The sequence below is a fragment of the Protopterus annectens genome, chromosome 11.part0, assembly GCF_019279795.1.
Source record: "Protopterus annectens isolate FY-2018-M chromosome 11.part0, PAN1.0, whole genome shotgun sequence".
NCBI classification, from domain to species: Eukaryota; Metazoa; Chordata; order Ceratodontiformes; family Protopteridae; genus Protopterus; species Protopterus annectens.
In genome coordinates this window covers 909,228,076-909,254,129 of record NC_056745.1, presented here as the reverse complement: position 1 = coordinate 909,254,129, position 26,054 = coordinate 909,228,076, and the positions used below count along the sequence as shown (strand labels likewise).

General features: G+C 44.3%; 1 protein-coding gene across 2 annotated transcripts in view; it reads left to right on the top strand.

Moving 5' to 3' along the window:
• Positions 1–26,054, top strand: part of USP6NL (USP6 N-terminal like) — a 1,978,038-nt gene that overhangs the window by 759,009 nt on the left and 1,192,975 nt on the right. For both annotated transcript variants that reach the window (XM_044088303.1, XM_044088302.1), the window contains one exon: positions 20,365–20,404. In XM_044088303.1, the coding sequence (XP_043944238.1) occupies positions 20,365–20,404 (40 nt within the window). The remainder of the gene's footprint in view (positions 1–20,364; positions 20,405–26,054) is intronic.

Genomic DNA, 26,054 nt, shown 5'->3' with positions numbered 1-26,054 from the left:
GGTATTCAGGGTAACTTTGAATCAGGCTATACACTTACCTACATTTTATCCTAATCCTCAAAACAAAGGGGAGAGATTACTACATTCCTTGGACGTCCACAGACAACTGCGTTATTATTTGGACAGAACAAAGCCTTTCAGAAAATCAGAACAGCTCTTTGTGTCCTATGTTGTAGGAGCTCAAGGAAAGCCTATTTCCAAACAGACAATCTCAAAATGGATAGCCCACTGCATACGCTTTTGCTATTCTTTTCATGGCAAAACTGTACCTACAGGCATCAGATCTCACTCCACAAGGGCCACAGCTACCTCTGCAGATTTTCTCAGAGGAGTTCCTACCAAAGATATTTTGGAAGCAGCCACTTGGAGTTCTGTGCATACCTTCTCCAAGCACTACCACCTACCATTATACTCCAAAACTAGAGCAGGCTTTGCCACTGCAGTCTTGCAGGGCATCCTGGCTCCTCCTAGTTCCACCTAGTGCCTACCACCCCTTTCTTAGCTTTGGGATTCTACCCATCTGTTATGACTGCAGCTGTATGCACGATGAACATAGTACAGTTTTGTACCTACCATAAATGTAGATGTTCGAGTGCTAATACAGCTGCAGTCCAGGTTTCCCTCCCTCCTTCCCCTCTTGGGACAGGCCTATTGGCTAACACCTCCTCATACAACCTGATTGGAGTATTCATTTATGGTGTATTTGCTTGCAACTACTGTATTTTGATTATATTGCATTGCTTTATTACACAAATTTATGTATTGCCTTCCTTCTGGGGGCACCTGAAATCTGGGGCAAGAAAAACTGAAGAAAATGGCATCTGCTGGTTCCTTTATACCCCTGTCGCACTGACGTCAGGGAAGATGCGACGACAACCAACGCCGGACCTAGACTTTGGAATTCGGCCGACCGAGGACCCGCCTGACGGCAGGAGAACCCATCTGTTATGACTGCAGCTGTATTAGCACTCGAACATCTACATTTATGGTAGGTACAAAACTGTACTTTCTCAAGTGTAGAAAGCTAAGGTAATCTACCCATATAGCTAAGGCTACAGCAGCAGTGATCAATATGATGAGCATAGTACAGCTGTGTAGGTAAATTTACCATAAGAGTAGATGTTGAATACAAACCTCTGTCGTAGCCGCTCCCTCCCTCCACCTTCCCTTATTTTTTGGTTTGCTGTTTATGCCAGGGTGTGATTGTTTATTTTTTGTTCTTAGCGTTGTCCTTTCAGAGCTCGGCCACCCTCACTGTCTTGGCATGAAAGCTTTGAAAGGCTTGGCGTTCAAACTTGTCTTTTAGTCAACTCAGCTTGAGCTGTCTTATAGTTTGCATGCATGGAAGGTGCCCTGAAGCTTTAAAGCAGGACAGCGAGATGTCGCCCATATTGCTAAGGCTACTGCAGCAGGAATCATTCAAACATTTGCTGTAATGATAAGTTTACGTACACAACTGTACTTTTTCTTCTATGGTTGTCTTACAACATATTTTCTCATACCCTTCACTGATACCATGCCTTGAGATTAGAGTCATTATCAGTGCTGTGGTAGGGTATGGAACTGGCTCCCAGTCCTATGACAGTACAGGAAACTGTTATAGTCATATCTAGAAATAATCCCCAGTGATTTGGTCAGCAATCTTCTTCTCCATGCATAACTTTTTTTATTTAACATTAAATCCCAGTTTTTCTCAGTAGTCTAATCCTCATTACACAATTGATTCTGTCTCAAACTAATGAATTGAGCAACTTAAATTCAAAGTTATTAACTTGATTATTTAATTTCAGTAGTATACATGGTCAGACTAATAAAACATTGTGTTCTTGAGAAGATGAAATGGCAAGTATGTGAGAGAGTCCTTCTCAGCACGGTACAGTATCTCAGACTTGCGTTATCACTGTGGTTCTTTGTTTCCTCATTTTGAAACTCATGTATTATATGATTTCAGAGATTCTTCCACTTTAGCATGCTGATTGTAGTTTTTACTGTAATAGGGCATCTTTGAAGAGTGATCACAGTAACAATAAATCATGACATCTGAGTTTTATCTCTTAACACTTTTATGTCTTTTTCCTGGGCAGTGTTCATCAGTAGTACTGTAGCCTAGCTAGCTTCATGTCAGCATTCCACAGAAACATCATAGGTGCACAAAACATGCTTAGAGTCACCATTGCTGAGAGCCGTTTTTATTCCTTAAACTCTTTAGGTCCATATGGAGTCAGGCTGTGGCAAGTTATACTCTGAATAACTACATCATTTTTAATTATGCTAAAACCAATTGTGAAATATGCTTATTCCTAATGATCTCACAAGCTTTGCCAATTGGGCCTAAAGGGGCAAGTGAAGGAGTTTTAAGCCACTAGGAAGTGTTCTTTCTGGAAACACTCCACACTTTGGATGGATTAATACCCCACATGCCCTAATCCACTAGCTACAGGTGCTCTTTGAGTGTCAGGTTCATCTTGTGCCTCAGATTTTTCATGGGGATTCACGGGCAGTCTTCTGTCTTTCATGGTGGTGGTAGGGTTGAGACTGATTAGTATTTCTTTTAGAAGTACTACTGTTCTTTTTGATAACTCCTCCACTTTGGTGGACTGGACTTGATTTTGATGTTCAGCAAGCTTGCCTGGGCACCATTGAGCCTGCTGGCTATGCAGAGTTAAGAGTTCATCCTTGTGGGAAAAAATAATTTTTCTTGTACCTTATCCTTTGTAAAATTGATTATTGGAGATTCATTGTTGTGGATGTTGGAAACATCTTTGACTTTCTTATGGATTCAAATTTCTTCTGCTTTGATCCCATCATTTTGCAGATGGTTGTATTGATTTAGTCCCTGAGCCAGTCCTTATATCTTCATTTAAATGCAAACTGGAGTGATTTGGCTCTATGTTCTCTGCAGTTACACTGCATATTGGGTAATAGGATGCTTTGTCTGTTATGGGTGGGTTCGACTCATCGAATGCCACACTTGTTGTTGACTGTTATAATTTGCAAGTCTTAGTTACCTCATCATAAAATTTCCAGGTCTGAGATTGTGCAAGGATGGAGAAAGGGAAACAGCTGACAATTATGTGCTACCATTTCCCTTTTTTATGTTTGGCGGTCTTGGAGTAAGTACATTGCACTGAGTATGGGGGTGTAGGGTGAGCAAATATGTTGCAGAAAAACACTTGTTTAAGTGTACCGTATTGGTCAGTCTGGAGGCTATCTTGATGATGATAAGTTCAGTAGCAGTTTTGAGATGTGGGGTCAGTTGTTGGTTTGGCTACGCGGTTGAGGGCTATGGTTACATTGATCTCAGAAGGGGTTTACAGTAACCACCAACAAATGCTTCCTCTTGCTGGTTTAGTTATAATGATTCTACATGTTTCCTTCCTCTTGCTGGTTTAGTTATAATGATTCTACATGTTTCCTCCAGGGAGGGAAGAACTCTTATTTGCCAAGTAAATGCTTCTTAGTGATCAACCACATTCTCTTCCACTATTGGCTGGCTGCATCCACTGGCTTTTTTTTTTTTTTGTTCATAGGTTGGTACTAGGCTATTGGCCCTAGGGCCTATACAAGCCTAGCCATAATAATTCCCTGGCTATTTCTTCCCACAGTATTTACTTGTAGTTGTGAAGTCTGTTCTTACTTTTAAAATAGTTGTCTGTAGTACTTGCTTTAGAGTATCTTTTTGCAGACATTGCACTGCACCATCTGGTGTATGGCGTTCCCTTTTTCCAAGAATTATTCTATAGGCCATAACTCAGGAAGTTGTTTCTCTGTAGGCAAGATCGTACCTTTGAACTCTGACTTTTGTTCTGTTGTGGTAACGTTCTTTATCTCTTTCTACTCTTGTGTTTTACTGCTTGGAGTTTATTCCAAACACAGGACATACAATGGATGGTCTTCGATGCAAGATAAGACAAGTCAGTTAATCTACAGCAGGACTCAAGTGGTCATGAATACTTGCCTGTTATTCCTTTTGCTGATGGATAGCACTGCAGCCAGCCTCACCTGTTGGACCACCCTGTAAGCTGGTCATGTATTTACAAGCATATCATTTGTTAGCAGTGGTGCACCAAATCTTCATGGTCATTTCTTGATCTCCAGGAAGGTGCTTGCTTGATATTGTTTAGGGTGGATAAGGTGATAGGTGTGGGGAATGAACCAAGTTATGTAATCAACATGCTACATCAAAAGTGTGTCTCATTGTGTGTTGAGAGCCATTTCCAAATACGGAAACGTAAAAAAAAAAAAAAAACTGCCACATTTTGACTGTTTAGTTCTTTCAGCACTTTTGTTAAGCATCACATGTAACATCCATATGTTATGTCTAAATCAGAATGTAACTGAATTTGTTTAAAGATGATGTTCATCATGAACATTTTGGTTTTTCTTGCCTCAGTATTTAACCGGATGTCAGAAAAAGTGAATAACTGTATTTAGCCAGAGGTTTTGCCAGGAGTTTCTATGGAGTCTCCGCAGAAACTTTGCTGTTCCAGGATGTCCCATCTCAGGAGGCAGGCCAGGCTGAAGGGTCTTGTCCCACAGTAATTGGAGCCTCTCCTTCTGTTGCGGTTCTGTACCTAAGAAACATATGCTTAAAATGGCAGAAGATTTGATTACTATGATTAGAGGTTCTATGGGCCCTCCTGCTAAGAGGCCTAGGGTGGAGCCGAGTTTGCCAGTTTTGAACACGGTTCAGAGGCTTCTGAGTCCTCTGCGGATGATTTACAGGAGTATCCTCCTTATTCTGATTCTGCTATGGATGATGCCACAGCTATACCTCCTGTGTTGACTGTGGTGGAAGATGTTTTGCAGAGGCTTACCCAGAAACTATTTCTCAGGGGCCTAAAGGTGTTAAAGCCTCTGTGGTTAGAAATCCTGTTCCCACTGACAAGGAGGCTAGGGCTTTGGATAGGTGGGGTAAGAAACTGTATACTTCTTCCACTCTAGCCATGAGAGCATTGAATTGTCAGTTCCACATGCTGGAATATCAAAATTATCTCCTTTCTCAATTGAAGTCTAAGGTGAGGTATTGAGTGTAAAGAGTTGCTGGATTTGGTTTATGTGTCTGAACAAGTGGGCAAGCATTCTTTGCAATGTGGCTTTGATGCTGTGCAGGCCTCCTCGAGGGTGGCTGCCACTAGTTCTGTTCTATGCCTGGTTAAGAGATCAGAATTTGGCTGAGCATGTTAAGACAAGGATTTTGGATGCACCTTTACAGTCTGATGTTTTGTTTGGTTCACCTGTGGAAGCAGTTTTAAAGAAAATGGAGGACAAAGCTAAATCTATGCAAACTGTTAAGAATTTTGTTTAGTAGAAATTGGCCTGTGGACTTATCCTGCTTATGACTCCCAGTCTAGAGGTCTAGAACAGGAGTTCACCTGCTCAGACTTCTAGTGAGGGCAGGGGTCAGTCCTTGCAGACCCAATGACCTGCCTTTTCAGCTGCCAGTAGATTCAATTACTCAAGACAGATGGGTGTTGGACATTATTCACCACGGTTACAGGTTTTATTTCCATACAATGCCCCTTTCAGAGGCATGCCCCTCCTCCACAAAGAAAAGAGGCTCACAAGCAAGTTTCTCAGTTACTCAAAATGGGGCCATTCAGCCAGTCCCTGTATCAGAAAGGGATGTTCCTAGTACCAATTATCTCTCCTCAACACTTATCTGGACATTCCCAAGTTCAAGATGTTGACGTTACAACAGCTTTTACCTCTGCTGGGCAAAGATCACTGGATGGTAACTTTAGATCTCAAGGAAGCTTACCTTCATGTGCCTATCAGGCTAAGTTGCAGAGATTCTCATTATCAGTTCTCTGCATTGCCCTAGAGTATTCACCAAGGTTCTGGCTCCAGTGATAGCTTACTTCAGGCTACAAGGAATTCAAATCTATCCTTACTTAGACGACTGCCTGATTCTGGCTCAAGAAAAGGAAGACCTTCTACAGCATCTGGAATATGTTATAGCAGTGCTAAGATGCCTGGGGTATTCTGTGAACGAAATAAAGTCCAGTCTAGTACCCTCTCAAGACATGTGCTTTCTGGGTGTGAGACTGAATACAGCAGCCCAGATGGCCTTTGGACAAACAAATGAGTCTATCACTTTACTTCCATCATCTATCTCATCAGTCCGTGCTGACTGCAGGGACAGTCCTTCAAGCATTAGGGTTCATGGCATCTTGTATTCTGGTGCTTCCCAATGCCAAACTGCATATGAGGAAGTTACAATGGTATCTCAAAATGTATGGACACAGCACTGCCAGGATTTAGACACTGTCATTCCCATAATACCTTGCCTTCAAAGGGAATTTTGTGGTGGGCTCAGGAATGTCACCTAAACAAGGGACTCTCTGTGACCGGGAGCTCATCTACTTGGAAAGTGGATACAAGACAAGTGGCCTGCCAGACTACAGCATCTACATATCAACATGAAGGAGATGTACTGGCTTTCAAGGAGTTACTTCTTCCAGGACAGGTGTTGATTCTAACAGACAACACAACTGTCATGTGGTGTATCAAAACACATTCTTATCCTCTATGCAGGCAAGCAATGATTTTATGGGAGATTGCGCTAAGCTGACTAACTCTTCAGGCAAGGTTTCTGCCAGGAGCACAGAACTCCTTAGCAGATGTGTTAAGCAGACGAATCATGGATCCCAAACTGGATCTTCATGTATTTCAGACATTGACAGTGTCATGGGGAACTCCAGACATAGATCTGTTCGCTTCTCCACTAAACCACCAGCTGCCAAAGTATTGCACAAAGGGGTTTCATCACACAGCTTGGAAAGTGGATGCTCTGTCTTTCAGTTGGGAAAATCTTCATGTGTATGCCTTTCCACCTCTGCCTCTTCTTCCAAAGGTGCTATTAAAGGTCAGACAAGACAGGCCAAGGATGATTTTGATAGCTCCAGATTGCATGGCCTTTACCTCTGATTCCTCATCTGTTATCTCAAGAGGACGGTCATCTGCTCAATGTCAAGCTTCACTCTCTTCATCTAACAGCCTGGCATATTCTGTGTTGAATCACAGCAGGTCTCAACTTCCTCAACAAGTTTTAAATGTGATTATGGAAGCTAGACGACCTAGTACAAGGAGAGTGTATGCAGCAAAATGGAAGAGATTTTTATTTTGGAGTGCAGCAAGGAATTTGGAGATTTCTGAGCCTAATTTGAGTGTGGCTCTTCAATATCTGTTATTGGACAAAGGGTTGTCCTTCTCTTCTATTAAGATTCATGCTGCAGCAATTTCAGCTCACTATGATTGTGACCCACCTTTGTTTTCACATCCTTTGTTCAAGCAGTTTCCAAAGAATATAAGACCCCACGTAGAGCTCCTACTCCTGCTTGGGATCTCAATTTTGTGTTGGAAAATACTGCTGAATTGAAATATTTGTCATGGAAGACTGCTTTTTGTTGGCTATTACTTCTGCAAGAAGGGTGTCTGAGTTGCAGGCCCGATTTTCCATAAGGATAGCTAATCCTTCCTTTATGCCTAAGGTGGTTTCTAGTGTGGCTTTAAACCAGACTATTCATTTGCCTACTTTAAAGATTTTGCATACTTTAGATGCAGGACTAAGGATTTTAGACAGTCTCAGCAGTTGTTTGTTTCTAGGGCAAGCCTGTGTCAAAACAAACTATTTCTAGGTGGTTTGGCTTTTGCATTGCATTTTCTTATTCCCATCATGGCAAGGAGGTTCCAGCTGGGATTAGGCCTCATTCCACTAGGGCTACTGCCACTTCAACAGCATTTCATATTTTGGAAGCAGCTACTTGGAGTTCAGTGCATACTTTCTCTAAGCATTATCACCTTCCTATCTACTCTAAGTCTAGGGCTGGTTTTGCCACAGCTGTTTTGCAAGGCATGTTGTCAGCTCCTGCTTCTTTATGATTTGCCAGCCTCCCTTACCTCTGCTTTGGGATTCTAGGACTGCAGCAATGGAAGACGAAGAACATAGTACAGTTTTGTACCTACCATAAATGTAGATGTTCGAGGATTCTCCTTCCCTCTGTGTTTAGGGGTGGTAGTGTAGGTGAGCTTACCTGCTTATATTTTTGTATATATTGTTCATGTTTTGGTGCAGGCTTTTGGGCCTTGTCCTTTAGGGTCTTCTGACATCTGGGGCAAGAAAAGAATGCGGACTATACCCAATTGTTAGGACTGCAGCAATGGAATCCTCGAACATCTACATTTATGGTAGGTACAAAACTGTACTTTTCACTGTTGCAGTCATTATACTTGGGTTATCCTGCTGGCAGGCTACCTGCAGTCAGCCTGAATTCCAAAGTCCTGGTCCTGCATTGGTTGCTGTCGCCTCTTCACTGACGTCAGTGCTCCAGGGGTATAAAAGATGCAGCCGACACCATTTTCTTCAGTCTTTCTTGCCGCGCGGTGCCCGAAGCAAAAGCAGTTCGCAAGTGCCGGTCTGCCGACTCCTGAGATTTTCGAAATCGAGTTTCAGATGCGAAGTCTTCATTAAAGCTAAGTACCCCGTTGGGGAAACATTTTTCTTGCTCCAAACCAATGTCAGAAAAAGTTAACAATTGTATTTCTTGTGGGAAGCAAATACCTCATAAGGATTTTCACTCTTACTGTATTCCTTGCCTAGGCCCTGACCACGATGTTGCTTGTTGTCGGTTTTGTACTAGATTTAACCAACGCACTATTAAGCGTTGGCATGATTTTGCCTTTCATTACTTCAGTCGAAGATTCAATTATACAATGCCGTCAGAACATCTGATGACTGGAGTTTCTAAAAAACGCAAGGATAAAGACAAGGACAGGCATCCGAGGTCCAAAACCGATGATGAGGCTTCCGCTAAGCTAGTCATCGGTTCGCCGGTTCTCAGTAAGACGCTTTCGCAGCCCCTGACACCCGCTACCTCAGAGCCACAGGCCGCTTCCAACTCCCACGTGGAGCTGACTGGGCCTCTGGAAATTCAAGGTATTGGATCCTCGGAAACTATTCCCTCAGATGGGTCTGGAGCCGCTGTGCATTGGCTTCTGAGGGTGTTTTCAGACCAACACAGTTATATGTAAAGCCATCTTCAGCTTCAAAGCCAAAGACTAAAGCAGCTCTAAAGACAAAGAAACAAGTACAGCATTCTCCAGGACAGACTTCCATGCCTAAAACATAAATTCTCAAAATGGCTGAAGACCTTCTTACTTTGATCAGGGGTACCCATCCCCCTCCTGATAAGAGGCCTAGGCAAGAGACTGAATATGAATCTTCAGATCAGGTTTCCATTTCCTCTGATTCCTCCTCTGATCAGGAATACTCTCTTCCTCTCTCTGAGGATTCTGATGCTGAAGAATCTATTCCTTCAGCTTCTCCTCCTGAAGATTACTCCTTTGGGGAAACCCTGCATACCATGAGGGAGCACTTTCATTGGGAGAGCCAGGATTATTCAGAATCTAAGAAAAGGCTCAGAGATTTTCTTTTACTTCCTCAGCACAGGCCCCTTGCTATTCCCCCTGTTCTGGACATTGTATATGATGTTTTTTCAGAGTCCAGCCTGTCTCCAGACTCTCTAACCCCTGCACTGGTTAAGCCAGACAGATACTACAGGGTCCCAGATTCCCATAAATGTCTATATAAAAACTCTGCTGCTGACCCAGAAACCATATCTCAGGGTCCTAAGTGAGTCAAGGCTTCCACTGCTAAAAACCCTGTCCCCTCTGATAGAGATTCAATGGCACTGGACAGATGGGGGATACAAGTTTACACTTCTGCTACTTTGGCTGTAAGGGCCTTAAATTGTCAATTTCATATGCTTAAATATTAGCAATACTTAATGTCACTATTAAAACAGAAAATGTTGACTAACTCTGAATGTCCAGAAAACAAGGAAATGCAGGATTTATTGCATGCAGCTGAACAAGTGGGAAAACATACTTTGCAATGTGGTTTTGATTCTTTGGAGGCCTCTTGTAGGGCCGCTGTAATGGGTTCTGTGATTAGGAGGCATGCTTGGTTAAAGGAACAGAATCTGCCTGATCATGTTAAAGCAAAATTATTAGATGCTCCTTTACATCATGATACTTTGTTTGGTGTTAAGGCAGAAGAGGTGTTGAAGAAAATGGAGGATAAAGCGAAATCTATGTAGACAGTTAAGGATTTCTTACAGGGACAGCCACCCAGATTTAGCAGGAACTGGCCTTCAAAAAATTGGTCCTTTCCAGTATCAGACAGGCCACAAAGAGGCAGGTACAGATGCCCTAGAGGCAGATTCCAGCCCCAAGGCTCATACAGGTCTAAACAATGGGGTGCTTCTACCTCCAAAAGCAGAGAAGACAAATCTCAACCTTATAGGAAACAGTCCCAATGACTTTCCTCTTCCAGTACCAAGCACTTACCTTTTGGAAGCTCCCTTAGGGGGAAAACTAGCACTTTTTTCACAAAACTGGCACATGATCACCCAGGATAAATGGGTCTTGAATATAGTATCTCAGGGCTACAGGTTCCACTTTCACACCCTGCCAAAAGGCATGCCAGACCTGCCACACAATCAATGGGCAGAGGCACAAAAGCAAGTTTCATCCCTCATGGACATGGGGGCCATTCAGCGAGTACCACTACAGGAGCAGGGACAAGGATTTTACTCATGACTTTTCTTGGTACCCAGAAAGGACAAAGCCTGGAGACCAATACTGGACCTGTCTATTCTAAACACTTTTCTGGATGTTCCAAAATTCAAAATGTTGACTCTGCAGCAACTTCTGCCCGTGCTGGGCAAGAAGGCTTGGCTTGTAACTTTGGACCTAAAAGAGGCATACCTGCATGTCCCAATCAGACAATCTTGCAGAAGATACCACAGATTCATAGCTGGCTCACTGCACTACCAATTCTCTGCACTGCCCTTTGGCTTATCTACTGCGCCCAGGGTCTTCACAAAATGCCTGGCACTAGTAATTGCTTTTTGCAGACAAAAAAGGAATTCAGATATATCCCTACTTGTACGACTGCCTTATTCAAGCAGAGAACAAGGACATTTTACTAAAACATCTGGCGTTTGTAAAAAGATTGCTAATTTGCCTAGGGTACACAGTAAACGAAAAGAAATCAAAACTAGTACCCTCTCAAGAGATAGTATTCCTGGGTGCAAGCTTAAATACAACTGCCCAGATGGCTTATCTCACACCAGACAAACAAAGGCAACTGACTTCTTACTTCGAAGTGTTGGCAACAAAAACCCAGTTATCTGCAAGAAAAATTCTGCAGGCTTTGGGCTTCATGGCGTCCTGCATTCTGTTAATTCCATATGCAAGACTGCATATGAGGAAACTACAATGGTATCTAAAAAGTGTTTGGACTCAACATTGCCACAGCCTGGAAAAATTAATTACCCTCATTCCCTGCCTGCATCAGGAGTTTCGATGGTGGGCACAGGCCTGTCACCACAACAAAGGACAGCCTTTCACTTTACCCACTGCCAGGCAGACAATAACAACAGATGCATCAGATTATGCCTGTGGGGCCCACATGGCAGGAAAATGTATTCAGGCCACATGGCCCACAAGCCAAATGCATCTTCATATCAATCTAAAAGAAATGCTGGCTGTCCAAAATGCACTGACAGCTTTCAAGGATCTGCTTCATCCAGGACAACTGCTGATAAAGACATACCCCCTCTGCAGACAAGCCATGATTTTGTGGAACACAGCACTGACTTATCAAGTACACCTGCAAGCACAATTCCTGCCAGGAAAGATAAACATTCTGGCAGACGAACTAAGCAGAAACCTCATGGATCCTTACGAGTGGAAAATAGATCCACAAATCTTCAGCATAATAACAAGGAAATGGGGATGCCCAGACATAGATATATTTGCCTCCCCTCACAACTGCCAACTACAGAGATTCTGCACAAGGACTTATCACAAGCTAGCATGGAAAGTGGATGCTCTGTCATTCAGCTGGAAAAACCTTACAGCATATGCCTTTCCTCCACTACCTCTCCTCCCCAATGTACTCCTAAAGGTAAGACAAGAGAAGCCAAAAATTATTCTGATTGCTCCAGACTGGCAACGCCAGCACTGGTACCCAATCCTAAAGAGCTTGTCTCAAGGCCCAGGCTGGACATTGCCTCAAATTCCTCATTTACTGACCCAACAGAACAGTCAGATACTGCACAGCCAACTCAAAACCCTAAATCTGGCTGCATGGTGGATAATGTAACCATTCAGAACACACCTCTCTCCAAAGCAGTTATGGATGTTATCCTGGAGACCAGGAGGCCCAGCACCAGAAAATCATATGCAGAAAAGTGGAAGTGATTCTGTGCTTGGAACCATGCACAAGGAATTGACATGCTTGTACCAAATATTCCTCAGATTTTACAATGCCTAACTGAGATGTTGGGCAAAGGCCTATCCTTTTCATCGATTAAAATTCATGCCTCTGCTATTTCAGCTCATTACAGTACGGACCCACATATTTTTTCACATCCACTACTAAGGCAGTACCTCAGAGGGGCCAAAAACATAAGACCTCCAAAAAGAGCACCAATACCTGCATGGGACCTCAATTTTGTCTTGGAAAAACTCACATTGCCTCCTTTTGAGCCAGCCAATACAGCCGAGATAAAATTCTTATCATGGGAAACAGCTCTGCTCTTAGCAATAACTTCAGCAAGAAGAGTCTCAGAGTTACAGGCACTAATGGCAGTTGAACCTTTTATAATTTTCCATCCAGACAGGGTTTCTCTGAGGACAAACCCAACATTTATGCCTAAGGTAGTGTCCAGTGTGGCTCTTAATCAAACAATTAATTTGCCTACCTTTTATCCAAACCCACAGAATAAGGGGGAGAGACTTCTACATTCTTTGGACATACACAGACAGCTACGCTTCTACTTGGACAAAACTAAAGCTTTCAAAAAATCTGAGCAACTCTTAGTGGCATATGCTGCAGGATCTCAAGGAAAAGCTATCTCAAAGCAGACTATTTCCAAATGGATAGCCCATTGCATTCGTTTCTGCTATTCTCAACATGGCAAGTCAGTGCCTAAGGGCATCAGGCCACACTCAACCAGAGCAGCAGCTACTTAGCAGCCTTCCTCAGGAGAGTACCAACTAAGGACATTTTGGAGGCTGCAACTTGGACTTCAGTGCACACTTTTACAAAGCACTACCACTTACCTCTTTACTCTAAATCCAGAGTGGGCTTTGCCACTGCAGTTCTGCAGGGCCTCATAGCCATTCCTAATTCTGTTTAGGCTCAGCCACCCGACCTCAGCTTTGGGATTCAACCCAAGTGTAATGACTGCAACAGTGAAACATGATGAACATAGTACAGTTGTGCACCTACCATAAATGTAGATGTTCAAGTGTATTCACTGTTGCAGTCCAGGTTACCCACCCACCATCCCCATTTCTTTGCTGGGACTTATCTATACTTCTCTATAATATACAACCTATGTGGTGTATTTGCTTGTAGATGAAGATTATGTTTTATTTTAGTGCATGCTTTTTTATTGGCATAATTTTTTAGCCTACCCTTCTGGGGGCACCTGACATCTGGGGCAAGAAAAACTGAAGAAAATGGCATCGGCTGCATCTTTTATACCCCTGGCGCACTGACGTCAGGGAAGAGGTGACAGCAACCGACGCCGGACCAGGACTTTGGATTTCAGGCCGATTGCGGGTAGCCTGCCAGAAGGATAACCCAAGTGTAATGACTGCAACAGTGAATACACTCGAACATCTACATTTATGGTAGGTACACAGCTGTACTTTCTTTATTCTCACTGCTGCAGTAGCCTGTGGGTAGTGTCCTGTAAAGGACACAGCACCTGGACAGCTTGCCAAGGGTCTAATTCCCCTCCGTCTCACTCACTGTGGCTGCCGACAGGCTTCACCCTTTTTGGAGGGAAGTATGTCAGCAACCAGAATGAGGTAAATCTTCAGAATTTTCCTCACGCCTCGAGCAGCAGCAGTCTAACAAAAGCTTTTCCCATAACAGATAATTGCTCATTTGGGGAGCCCCTCCTCTCATAAATATTTAGTATTGAATATTTGTGGTATTGTTTTCTGCTCTAACTTAACATTTAAAAATTGAAAAAAACAGGTATTTGCAGTAGTCCACCTTAAGACTAATGGCTTTTGTCAAGTATATTTTGCACATGCTTCTGCACTGTTTACTTGGCTTATTTTACAGTTTTGTCTGGATAAACTGTAAGTTTATGAGAATATTTAGTATTTGGGCTGTGCTTCTACAGTTGGAAGGGTTGCGTTTTGCACCTGTTATAGTTTTTTAATTGAATTAGAAATTTTTTTTTTATTTCTGAGGTAATAAATGTTATATTTCTGACTAAACGTTTAAGGTCTGGTGACACAATCTTCAGTGAACTGCTTGTATTCACTAGTATGAGGACATATTTTTAGTTGGTCTTTGGGGAAGTGTACTGTTGTGCTTACTAGTGAATATGTAACTTCTCCCAGTGTTACTAAGCCTACTTTATTCTGTAATGTTATGTTCTTAACAAAGAGTGAAAAAATTTGGCACATGTACTTAAATATTATTTTAGTAACCTTTAGGTGGTACAGCGCTAGCGTTGTTACCTCACAGCAAGAGGTTCTCCTGTTCGATTCTCGGCTGGAGTACCTTCTGTGTGGAGTCTGCATGTCCTCCCCATGGTCTCGGAGCCTTCGAAAGACATGTTTGAATGGGAGTGCCTTCACTGAAGGTTGGGCTAGCAACTCGACACCATAAAAATCTACTGCCAATCATTAGCAGACCAGAGTTCCGCTGTGGCAATCCCTAACCGGGAAAAGCCGAAAAGAAAGACTCGTGTAGCTCATCATCATCTAGAAAATGTACATCACTCTGGGCAGTTATCGTTGCTGGCTTAACTTGTCATCATGTAATATATTTATGTTTAAAACTGTAATTTTCCTTGCTTTAGGTAAAATGTTGTACCCTTAAATTGATTTTATATGCCATTTAAGTTTATATGGTGTCTGCATGACTTCACTGTTTATTAGATGTGGATGTTCTTAAGTCGTGTAAGGGCGGTGTGGGTCATGGCGCGCGGGATGGCGTCGATCAGTTTGACCGTGCGCACGCTGACCGTGAGTCGTAAATGTCATCGGCCATCGTCTCTTACCGTGAAAGTGACACCGATGTGCAATTTGGCGTTCTGGTTGGTTACGAGCAGTTTTTTTTCCCGGGCCTAGTTGTTTCAGTTTGTTGGCTAAGAACTGCATTGTTTTTTTTGTTCGGTTTTTGGCAGGGAAGTTAGAAAGTGCCGAACTTGTGTTGAAAAGCGGAATTAAATGTTTAAACGTGGGAATACCTTGGGTATTAAGACTTTCTGTATAGCGGACATACCCAAGTGAGCCTGTTTGTGCTAGGTGTTGGTTTCGATACGCTGGAGGTTTTAACCGCGCCGGCATGAGTCAAGGAAGGGCGCACTGTGCATCTTGCTCGTTTGGAAAAACGGCGCAACTGACGCCGGCAAGAAGCTAAGGACAGGGGGAGTGAAAGGCAGGGCAGTGAAGTTTTTTCGGAGGCTCTCCGGCCCTCAGGGGTTACTCGGATGTAGAAGCCCCAGCCAGGAGAGAGGTTGGAGTTGAAGGTTCCGGTCCGGCTGGAACCTTCTCTTCCCTTTGCATGTAGAGCACCAGGCAGCTTCTCAGGCTCTTTTCTTCCTCTTTTCCCTCAGTAGCCCTTTCCTCTCCATCTGTTGTTCTCTCTTCTGCTGCTAAAGAAAGCAATTTCAGCTTCAGTTTTTGCTTTGGGTGAATCCGATTATTCCGGTTCTGCTTCTAATGCTAGTAAATAGCCTAAGATGAGCCGATGTTGATTTAGTGTTTTATGGGTTCTCCTGAGTTCCTGAGTCAAGCCATATTGAAAGGAGTTCAGATTTATTTTTTAGACAGAAGATATGGATGGTGCCCTCTATTCCTTATCAGGATATCCTCCTTATTCTGATTCTGATATGGATGGTGCCACTCATGGCTTCTTCTCCTTCGAGGATTTCATTTAGGAGGATCTTACCTTCCATGAGTCTGATTCTTATGGGGCCCCTCCTTACCCTGCCTGATTCCCTGAAGGCTTAGGAATTCTTGTTTTACCTTTTGATTAGCCCTAGCTACTATAACCCCTGTTGACTGACTGTGGTGGAAGATGTTTTGCAGAGGCCTTCTTCCTGACCCTGCTTGCCCTGCTCTGCTGTGCAAAACCTGATAGGAGGTGGTGGGGAATGTTTTCTTCAGTGTTTGTTTAAGAGTTGAAGGGCCTCCTACTCTTGTTAAAGGTAAGAAAGGACCCTGTGGTTGCCCTACTGTGTTTTCAAGGTTGTAAATTCCGACACTGACTAGGAAGCTATTGCATTCTGAAGGTGGGTCCATTCTACCTATACTTCTACCAGGATTGAGTTGGAAGTTTTGAAGCTGGGGCTTTTTTGATGGAATTGGGTTGCCATCTCCTTTTTCATTGGACTAAGTAGGTGAGAATTTTGTGTGGGTAGGCAAAAGGGTAATAGTTGCTTTATGTGTTGTTCCAGCATGAGCAGAGTCACTTTGCTTTGGTGCTGATCAGGCTTCAGGAGTTGCCAGTTTAGTCAGTTCAATAAAGAACTGGAAGACCGGTTCTTTTTAGATGCACCTCTGAGCAGATTGCATGTTAAGACAAGGATTTTAGTTGCGAGTTTTAATGTCTGATGTGTTGTGTGGTGGCAGGTTTGCTGTGTTTTAAGAGGAAGGTGAAAATCTGGCGCTGCTATAAATCTATACAAACTGTTAAGGCTGGGTAGTTTTTAAGAGCAGTAGAAATTGAAAGGGTATCGTCCGAGGCGGAGGGGTGGCTCTTAGACTTAGAGGTCTAGGGAGGCAGTCTAGCGTGGTAGGGGATAGTCAGGCAACTTTAGGACTTCAACAGAGGGTAGTCCCTGCAGACTTCTGGCCAGGAGGGCAGGGGTCCAGCCAGCACAAGTTCTTTTATAGAATAGAGCCTTCCTCAGCAGCTCCCAGGAGATCTGACTCCCAGGCAGCAGAAATTGTTCCTTTTTTACACACAAAAGATGGAAAGTGGGTGCCATACTCAACCCAGAGTTTACACAAGATTATTTCGCCTTCTCTCTTTTCAAAGGCATACAATGCCCACATTAAGCAAAAAGACAAAGGGCTCCCACAAGGATTCTCCTCAGTTACAATTTCTCAGGCGCTCCTCCTCCAGAACCATATTGGACATAGAGAAGAATCAGAGGGGCCTAAGATTTTATTGACATTTCTAAGTTCTAGTACCAAGAGGGGCATGGGAGACCAGACCAATTATATCTTTATTCAAAATCAACAGAACACTGCCCCTTCTGCTGGTTTTGAACTTGATGCAGCAAGGATTTCTGATTTATCTGTCCTCTGCGCGTGCTCTGCATCCTTTCAAGCTGCTTCAGCTCTCTGCCTTCATATGTTGGTTGCAGGAATCTAGGTGGCTTATCTAATCTCTCTCATTATCAGTTCAAGGCACTGCCAGATGGCTTATCTACTGCAGGAAATACTTCCACAAGGTTCTTATCTGGTATTAGCTTACATCGCCCTACAAGTATTCCAAAGGTCTCGCCTCCAGTGAGGGCTACCTGCCTGGCCATTGTGTGAAGAAAATATCATCTAGAACTGCATCTCCAAAGTGCTAAAGATGCAGAAAACAAAACTCAGAACGATCTCTCTCAGATTGTGTAGTACTCTCTCCAAGACCTGTTTACAGATGGTGTGAGGGCTAAATAACTGAACTTAGATGGCCTTTTCAACTTTTTCACTCCAAATGTGCCAGACTCAATTTGCTTCCATTCCATATCATATCTCCTTCATCATTGGTCCTTCCTCTATTCATCATTAGGGTTCATGGCACAGACGGTTCCTTTACTTCAAGGTACAATGGTGTGCCAGGAAGCATATACCACAATTTACAAGTTGTTCTCACAGCACTGGGATGCTTTGTGGTATTTTCATACAATTTGTCCTGGGCCTTCAAAGACAAGGGAATGTGGTGGGCTCAGGAATGTCACCCACTTAAGGGTGAATGCCCATTGGGCCAGACTTCCAGAGGGTTAGTCTCTCCAGATCAAGTGGACAGCCACTACACAGCTCAACGAAATCAACATACAACATGGACAAGTTGAAGGCTGAAGATCACAACATCCAGTACACACATTGGCTTAGGAGGAGTTACTTCTTCCAGGACATATAATGGCTTTCACTCACAATGCAATTTGTCACTAGGTGCTAACACAAATGCACAGAACACACCTCATGTGGAGAGGCAACAAGCAAGGCAGGAGACTTCTGTTAAGCACACACTGCAAGCAACTCACAAGGTTGAACCCAGGAGCACAGAACTCCTTAGCAGATGTGTTAGCAGACAAATCATGGATCCCCACGAGTGGAAACTGGATCTTCAAGTGTATTTCAGACATTGACAGTGTCATGGGGGAATTCTTAGAGTGAATCTGCGGCTCCCTCCTCATGGGATCTGTCCACTTCTCCACATTACAGCTGCCAAAAACAGCACATCAAAGTGGATGCTCTGTCTTTCAGTTGGAAAATTCCTTGTCTTTGCCTTTCCACCCTTGCCTAATTCTTCCACCACCTCTTGTATGCCTTCTTCAGGTGCTATGCCCAGATGATTTTTGATAGGTGATTCTGATAGCTCAGCACTCAAGACTTTGGTCGAGTACCCAGATTACAAGTGCACACTCCCTTCGCCTGATTGGCCCTCTGTTCCTCATCTGCCATCACATATCTTTAGCTCCAAGCTTCCCTCTCTCCTTCTTCAACGGTCATCTTCATCAACAGCCTGGCATATCTCTTCCAACCAACCAGCACTCAATAACTCTGTTTGTTTGGAGCATGTATGAAGCTGTGGAGGAAGTTTTGCCAAATAATTGGAGAAAGCAAAATGAATTATTTTTTATTTCGAGTGCAGCAAGGAATTTGGAATTTTCTGATTTGGATTTGATTGAGCTTTTCAATATCTTCTGAGGTTGTTTTTTTCACCTCTGTTTCCCTCTCTATTGCGCAATTCATTTCCCTTTTCTTCTCTGCTCACCATGATTGTGACCATCCTTTGTTTCTCCGCCTTCTCTTTCTTTGTGTTTGGAGGGGCTACAAATATGAGCTCCCCAGCCTGAAAGAGGTGCTGAATTTGGCTCCTATTTGTGATGGAGATAAAACTTTTTGTTGCTTTGCTACTTCAAGTGAAACCAATTATTTGTCAATGACCTCATATGCTGATGCTTTTTTTGAATTTTTTGGCTATTAAGTCTGCAGACTGTTTGAGGCCCATTCCCTTTAGTCGGTGTCTTTTTGATTTTCCATAAGGATAGGCATCATCCTATATTATAATTTCTCCTTCCTAAGCCTAAGGTGGTTTCTAGTAAACCTTTAAACCAGACTATTCATTTGCCTACTTTTTATGCAGACCCCAAAATAAAAAAGGAAAAGATTTTGCATACTTTAGACACACACAGGCAATTTGCGTTACTTTAAGCAGGAATTTGAGATTTGCAAGTATTCAGTACAGTTGTTGTTTTCTTTTTTTTTTGAGTTGGCGCAGCCTCAAAACAAAAAAACTCTAGTCAAATTGGCTGTTATTTTTGCATGGATTGGCTTTTATTCCCATCAGGAGTTCCAGCTGGGAGGCTTATTAGGGCCTCATTCCACTAGGGCTACTGCCACAGGGGCTACTGCCACTTCAACAGCATTTCTTTGGAGTGGCAACTATGAGCTACTTGAGCTCACTACATACTTTTCATAAGCATTTCCACCTACATTATCACCTAGGCTGGCCTCTTTTCTAGTTTTGTTTACTGCTTTGCATGTTGTGTTGCATGTTGTCTGCTATGATTGCCCTTACCTCTACTCAGCTGCTTTTAGCCTCTACACCTATGGAAGACTGCTGCCGAAGAACGAACATGGTAAAATTTGTACCTACCTGTAATTTGTACCGACGATCTTCGAGAGCAATCGATTCGCCTCCCATTTTCCCCTCCCTCCTTCCCCCTGGTAGTTGGGTGGGAGTGTGTTTATTTATATTTATTATATTTATTTGTTCATTTTTAGTGCAGGTTTTTTGTTTTGTCTTTTTTTTAGGGTCTCTTTTTAGGTCTTCTGAGATCTGGGGCAAGAAAAAAAGACTGAGGATAGGACGGTCATGCGCATTAGTATTGACCCTAATGCGCCATGCCCCGACGTCCCGACACTCGCGCCCCTCTTATACATTCGGGCGGGACTCGGATGCGGACTATACCCAATTGTTAGGACTGCAGCAATGGAATCCTCGAACATCTACATTTATGGTAGGTACAAAACTGTACTTTAAACCAGTATTGTTACTTGGAGTGTAAGTGAAAGTATTTTTCCCTTCAACAGCAAAGAAGAACTACCTCTGAATGATGAAACAGAAAATAAGGTAAGGAGCATCACATTCTTATATTTAGTGGTTTTGTGTGTGATAAGTAAATGGAGAGTAAGTTAGCGATCTGATGTTGTTAATCTTCGTTCATTCCTTACTGATGGGTTTATCGGTTCTGTCCTCGGAACCAAGCCAGCCAATATCAAGCTCGCGTCAGCCAAAGCCTCTCGAGCCAAGGTCCTACCCAGAATGCTGTACTCCGTTACCTCAAATCTCATTTGCCGCGTTGCTGAACAGCCGTATCATGCCACTCTCTCAGCTGTTTAATTTTTTGACAGTTTATATAGTGTTATTACTCTAAAATTTTCTCAAAAGTTTATTCTAATATTTTCCTATCCTATCGCACACTTTAGACTCTCTCCCTTTAGTCTTTTCCCTTTATTTCCCTCTTTTCTTACCTTGTGGTAATTCTCCAGTATCATAATTGGCCGTTATTCTACTTTTTGCTACTGTGCTTCTTCTCCACAACAGCTATGTCGGATAAGAAAAGTTCCGTTGGTTTTAAGCAGTGCAAGGATTGCAGCCATAAGTTACCGCTTTCCAATGGCCATGACTTATGTGTCTACTGTCTTAATGTCTTCCACTTGACTGTAGATCCTCCGTGTGGGATCTGTAAAAACTTCTCTACCAGGACTCTCAATGAGAGGAAGAATAAGTTAATTTTGAAAGGTCTCCTCAAGTCTCCTTTCTCCGAGGCTATTTCTGGGTTGGAGGGCTCACCCCTCCTGTTAAATCCCGCAAGAGACGTTCTTCCTTTTCTTCATCGAAGTCACTCCCTTATTCTCCTCCCTCTGGAGATCATAGGGAGTCTACTCACAAGAAGGTGAAATTGATTACTACTCCGGCGCTGCCACCTGTGACCCTGTCGGCTCCAGGCTCGGCACCACCCCAAATGATCTTGACTACAGCCATGTCTCCTTTATCGATATCAGCACCGGAGTTTCTGGTGCAGACAACTATGGTTCTGACAGTTCTGTCGCAACACCAAACAGCACCGTTAATACAGGTTCAGTCCCCTTCGGCACTGTTGGTACAGTCACCTTCGGCTCCAAGTATGACTCTTCTGTACTTCACGGCGCAGACTTTTTCGGCACTGACATGTACTTTGGTGCAGTCTTTCTCTGCACCATCCTTATTGCCCATGCAGACACTTTCCACTACAGTACCGTACCCTTTGGGGCAGACCTTTGCCTTTATGGTGCAGATACCTTCAACTACCACAGCGCCGACATCTTCGGCACAGACTTTTTGCACACCGTTTTTTCCAGTGCAGACTCCCTCGGCTCCGAGCTCTGCACTATTGAACTAGCAAGGACCAAATATTCCCCTTCTTTGGATGCTTTTGCAAGCAGTCAGTATAGTCCTTTCCTGGAAAGGCCAGAATCGCCATCAGCCTTCTCCATGAGGTCAACCAAGAGCCTTTCTGAGCATGATGTGTTGCGGCTTGTTGACCAGTTGCTTGTGGCCAGAGGTCTCTCTCAACCGTCAGAATCCATGTTCCCTCATTCAGGTGAGCATATTTTGCCTCAAACCCCAACATATACTCCTCCTTCGACTTCTACTCAAGTCTCGAAGCCTATGACTCTGACAGCAGCTTCCCTTCCTCCGACTCCAGTAGTGGATCTCACTTTGGAACCAGAGTTGTCCTTGTGGCCCTCTGTGCACTGGGCATCAGGCTCTTCTCAGGCCAGTGGCTATGCCGTTGGGGAGGGCATTCCTGGCTCCATGCCAATTTTTTTTTCTATGGCACCTTCCAGGGATGCTCCCTCTCTTATGGTTCATAGTCCTCTTGAGACTCCTGGTCTGGGGGTGGGTTCGTCGGGGTGGGGTGTGGCCCCGGTTCCGAGGTTGTCATGCTCTGTTCCGGGCTCCCATCCCTCCTTGGGTAGGCCAGCCTTCCAGACCATAGAGAGGGTGGTTGCCTCTGCTGGCAAAGCTTATTTGTCGGAGTCCTCTCCCCCCTCTGTGTCGCAGCTGCCACAAGCTTCAACCCCTGGACAACTGGGCACAAGAGCTTCAGGTCTCTCCTCCTCAGGAGACCCCCTCTTTACAGTCTTCCCCAGAACCTCTCACTGAGGAAGAGCCCTGCAAAGCATCATGCAAGAGGAAGCACATGGACTCCACTGAGAAGTCATTGACTGAAGATACGCATTTTGATGACTGGGAATGGTCCCCACGGTCACCCTCTGATGAGGTTCCTTTGGTGACATCCTCAAGATCCTTAGACAGAGGGGTGACTGGAAGACCTCTAATCTTTCCTCTGAGGAATCCGTATTCCTGCAAGCTTTTCGTGCCCGGCCCACTACCTCCTGGGTTACCCTGCCTGCCGATGAGCTCCTCCAGCTCATTGTGCAGCATGCATGGAAGGCTCCTGATACCATGGAAGCGATACCTAAGAGGCCAGACAAGATATAATTGCTCCCCTGCGGAGCACCCCCACTGGTCACGTGGTCTCCCAGTTGACGCTATGGTGGTGGCAGCTGCTACTAAGTAGGATTTGGCAGAAGAGAGCCAAACTGTCCATCCACCCAACAAGGAGTCTCAGGCGATTGACAGATTAGGGAAGTGTGTGTTTGCTTCATCGATCTTCGCCGTAAGGTCTTTGAATTATTTGGCGCATTTTACCAGGCTTCAGCAAGATCTTATCAATCAGCTGTCTGAAACCTTGGCAGGAGCTGTTTCTGATGAAGTCGGTGATAATGTGGCTTCTTAGATAGCCACCCTAGAGTCCGTTTCCAACTCTTCCATGTGTCTTATTTCTTATGCAACGTAAGGGGTGGCTAGAGTGGCAGGCGCAGATATAGTCACCAGACGACATGCTTGAATGTGCCTTTGTGACTTTGCGGATTCCTTTAAGGCTTCCTTCATGAATGCCCCCATAGAGGCCGCTTCTTTGTTTGGCCCTAAAATCAAGGATATGCTGGCACGGTGTGAACAGGATAACAAGACCTTGTCTGCTGTTGGTGTCAGACACTCCACTCCTCAGCGATTCTATTCCAGAAATCAGAGGAGAGGAAAGATCTGGCACAAGAAATCACAGGTTTCTTTCCAGGATACACTTGCCGAGTTTTTCCCTAGAGGCAGAGGGGGAAACTCCAATTCAAGGTGCCCCTTTCAGGGCAGAGGAGGTCCGTGAAACTGGGGTTCCAGAGATTCTCTCTCTGGCCAACCCTATCAACGCTCCTGAAGCGTTGCCTGACTGCTCACCTCTGGAAGCATTCGGGAGTCATTTCTCCTTTTACCCTGCTGCCCGGCAAAAGATAACAACAGATTCTTGGGTACAACAGATTTTATCCAGAGGCTATCACATCCGCTTCCATCTTTGCCCAGTCTCATCAAGAGTGTTACCCGATGTTCGACCCAGTCAAAGGGAAACAGCAGCACACAAAATCAAAAAGCTGCTACAAAAAGAATCATCCAGATCATCCCCTCCCAGACCAGATAGGATCTGGATTTTACTCAAGGTTCTTTTTAGTGCCAAAAAAGATGGGGGACTGGAGACAAATTTGGAAAAACAGAGAAATTCTGGATGGTCATGGTTCAGTCTATCCTACCTCTTCTGGAAGAAGATGATTGGACGTGCTGTGTAGGTCTTCAAGATGCGTATTACCACATAAATATGGGCGAACACTCAAGAAGATACCTCCGCTTCCGTATAGGAGCCAGTCACTACCAGTTTCGAGCCCTGCCATTTGGTCTCTCTACAGCCCCCAGAGTGTTCATAAAATGCATGGCAGTGGTTATTGCTCACTTACGACTTCAAGGATTTCAGGCGTTTCCATATCTAGACGACTGGCTCCTTACTGCCCCCACCAAGCGTCTACTGGAAGAAGCCCTGCAGTATACTCTCTTTTAACAGCTCGAAGCCTGGGAATCACTATAAACTGGGAGAAATCCAATACACCCCCAACTCAGTCTTTGGAATTCATATGAGTACTTCTGGACACAAGAAATTGCACAGCATCCCTTCCAGAACACAGACTTCAGAGAAAAAGACAACAAGTTCAACCGTTGCTCTGTCGCCACAAATCCCCAGCTCGATCTGTACTTCAGCTATTGGGGTCAATGGCAGCTTCACTCACCATTGTTCCCCTAGCCAGATTCCACATGAGACTTCTTCAATGGCTACTTCTCACTCAGTGGTACCCTCTACAACATCCTTTGTCTTTTCAAATAAGTGTGACTCAGAGATGCAAACAAGATTTACTCTGGTGGACGCCTCGAAATCTCCAACAATGGTCTCGCCCTTTCACCCCCCATCTGCCGATAGCCACGGTGATCACAGATGCCTCCCTGATGGGGTTGGGGGGGGGGGCTATGTCAGGGAAACTCAGTCCAAGGTACCTGGTCGGAGATAGAGGCACTTTTTCATATCAGTGTCCTGGAACTGAGGGCAGTGCTTCTAGCATTGCAAGCATTTCACTCCATCCTTCCGTCAGGGACTATTGTGATCCAATCAGACAACATGTCAGTGGTCTGGTACATCAACAAACAAGGGAGCACCAGATCTTACCCATTATGCCGAGAGGCCTTGAGAATATGGCAATGGGCGATAGCTCACAACCACTTTCTGATTGCAGTGCACATTCCCAGGAGCTCCAATGTGATAGCAGACAAATTGAGCAGGCACATTCTACAGCCTCACGAGTGGTCCCTCAATCCACTGATAGCGGCAAAAATCTTCCACCGCTGGGGCCAGCCTTGCTGCAACCTATTTGCCTCCCCAACCAACTACAAGTGCAGCAACTACTTTGCCCTGATCCCCTCTTGGGGACAGTCACCAAGGGATGCTGTAGTCCACCCTTGGCACTCTGGTCTTCTATGTGCCTGTCCACCTCTTCCCCTGATTTCTAAAGAAAGCATGACAGTTGAAGAGCAAAGTGATCCTCGTTGTTCCATATTGGCCTCAGCAAGTCTGGTTTACCTTCCTCTGGCCTCACCTGCTAGATCAACCATGGATCCTCAATCTATCACCAACATTGATCTCCCATCCGCAGGGTCTGATTCACCCCAATCTTAACAACCCTGAAACTGACAGCTTGGTTTCTCCACTTCCTATGATTGCCAGGCATGAAAACCTTTTGTCCCCTGTGTGCAGGGGTGTAGCCAGGATTTTCAGATTTGTACTCACAGCTCCTAGACTGCTGCCCCCAACAAGCCACACCCACATCTACACATTGCTGTCCTTACACTTCCTTAAACTGCTGACCAGGCCATGCCTCTTTCATAATGCTTCTCCCTGAATGATCATTTGTGAGCCATATGCCAGGATGGTAATTACTTGCATGATGAAGCAGCTTGAGCATTTCATATCTTCATGGGTCAAAAAAAAAATACCTTTTCATTTAAAATTTTGCAGACTTCATTCCAATGAAGTTGTACCGCAAATACGCCCTATATTAAATTCCTTCCATACCATAGGCTGCCAGCAGTTCTCATGTCAGTGAGCACGAGATGAGCCCATGCCTGGTTTCAAAACCAGTGAAAGAACTCAAGAAGTTCCGGCCAGGCTATCACAATTGAGAATAACAGTGGCGGATCCAGGAATTTGCAAAGGGGGGGGGGGGGTGCAGTCTTGTCAGTTAACTACCGGGTTGGAAGCGAGAAAGTGGGACACTAGATTTGGTGGTTGTGAAAAGATCACCGT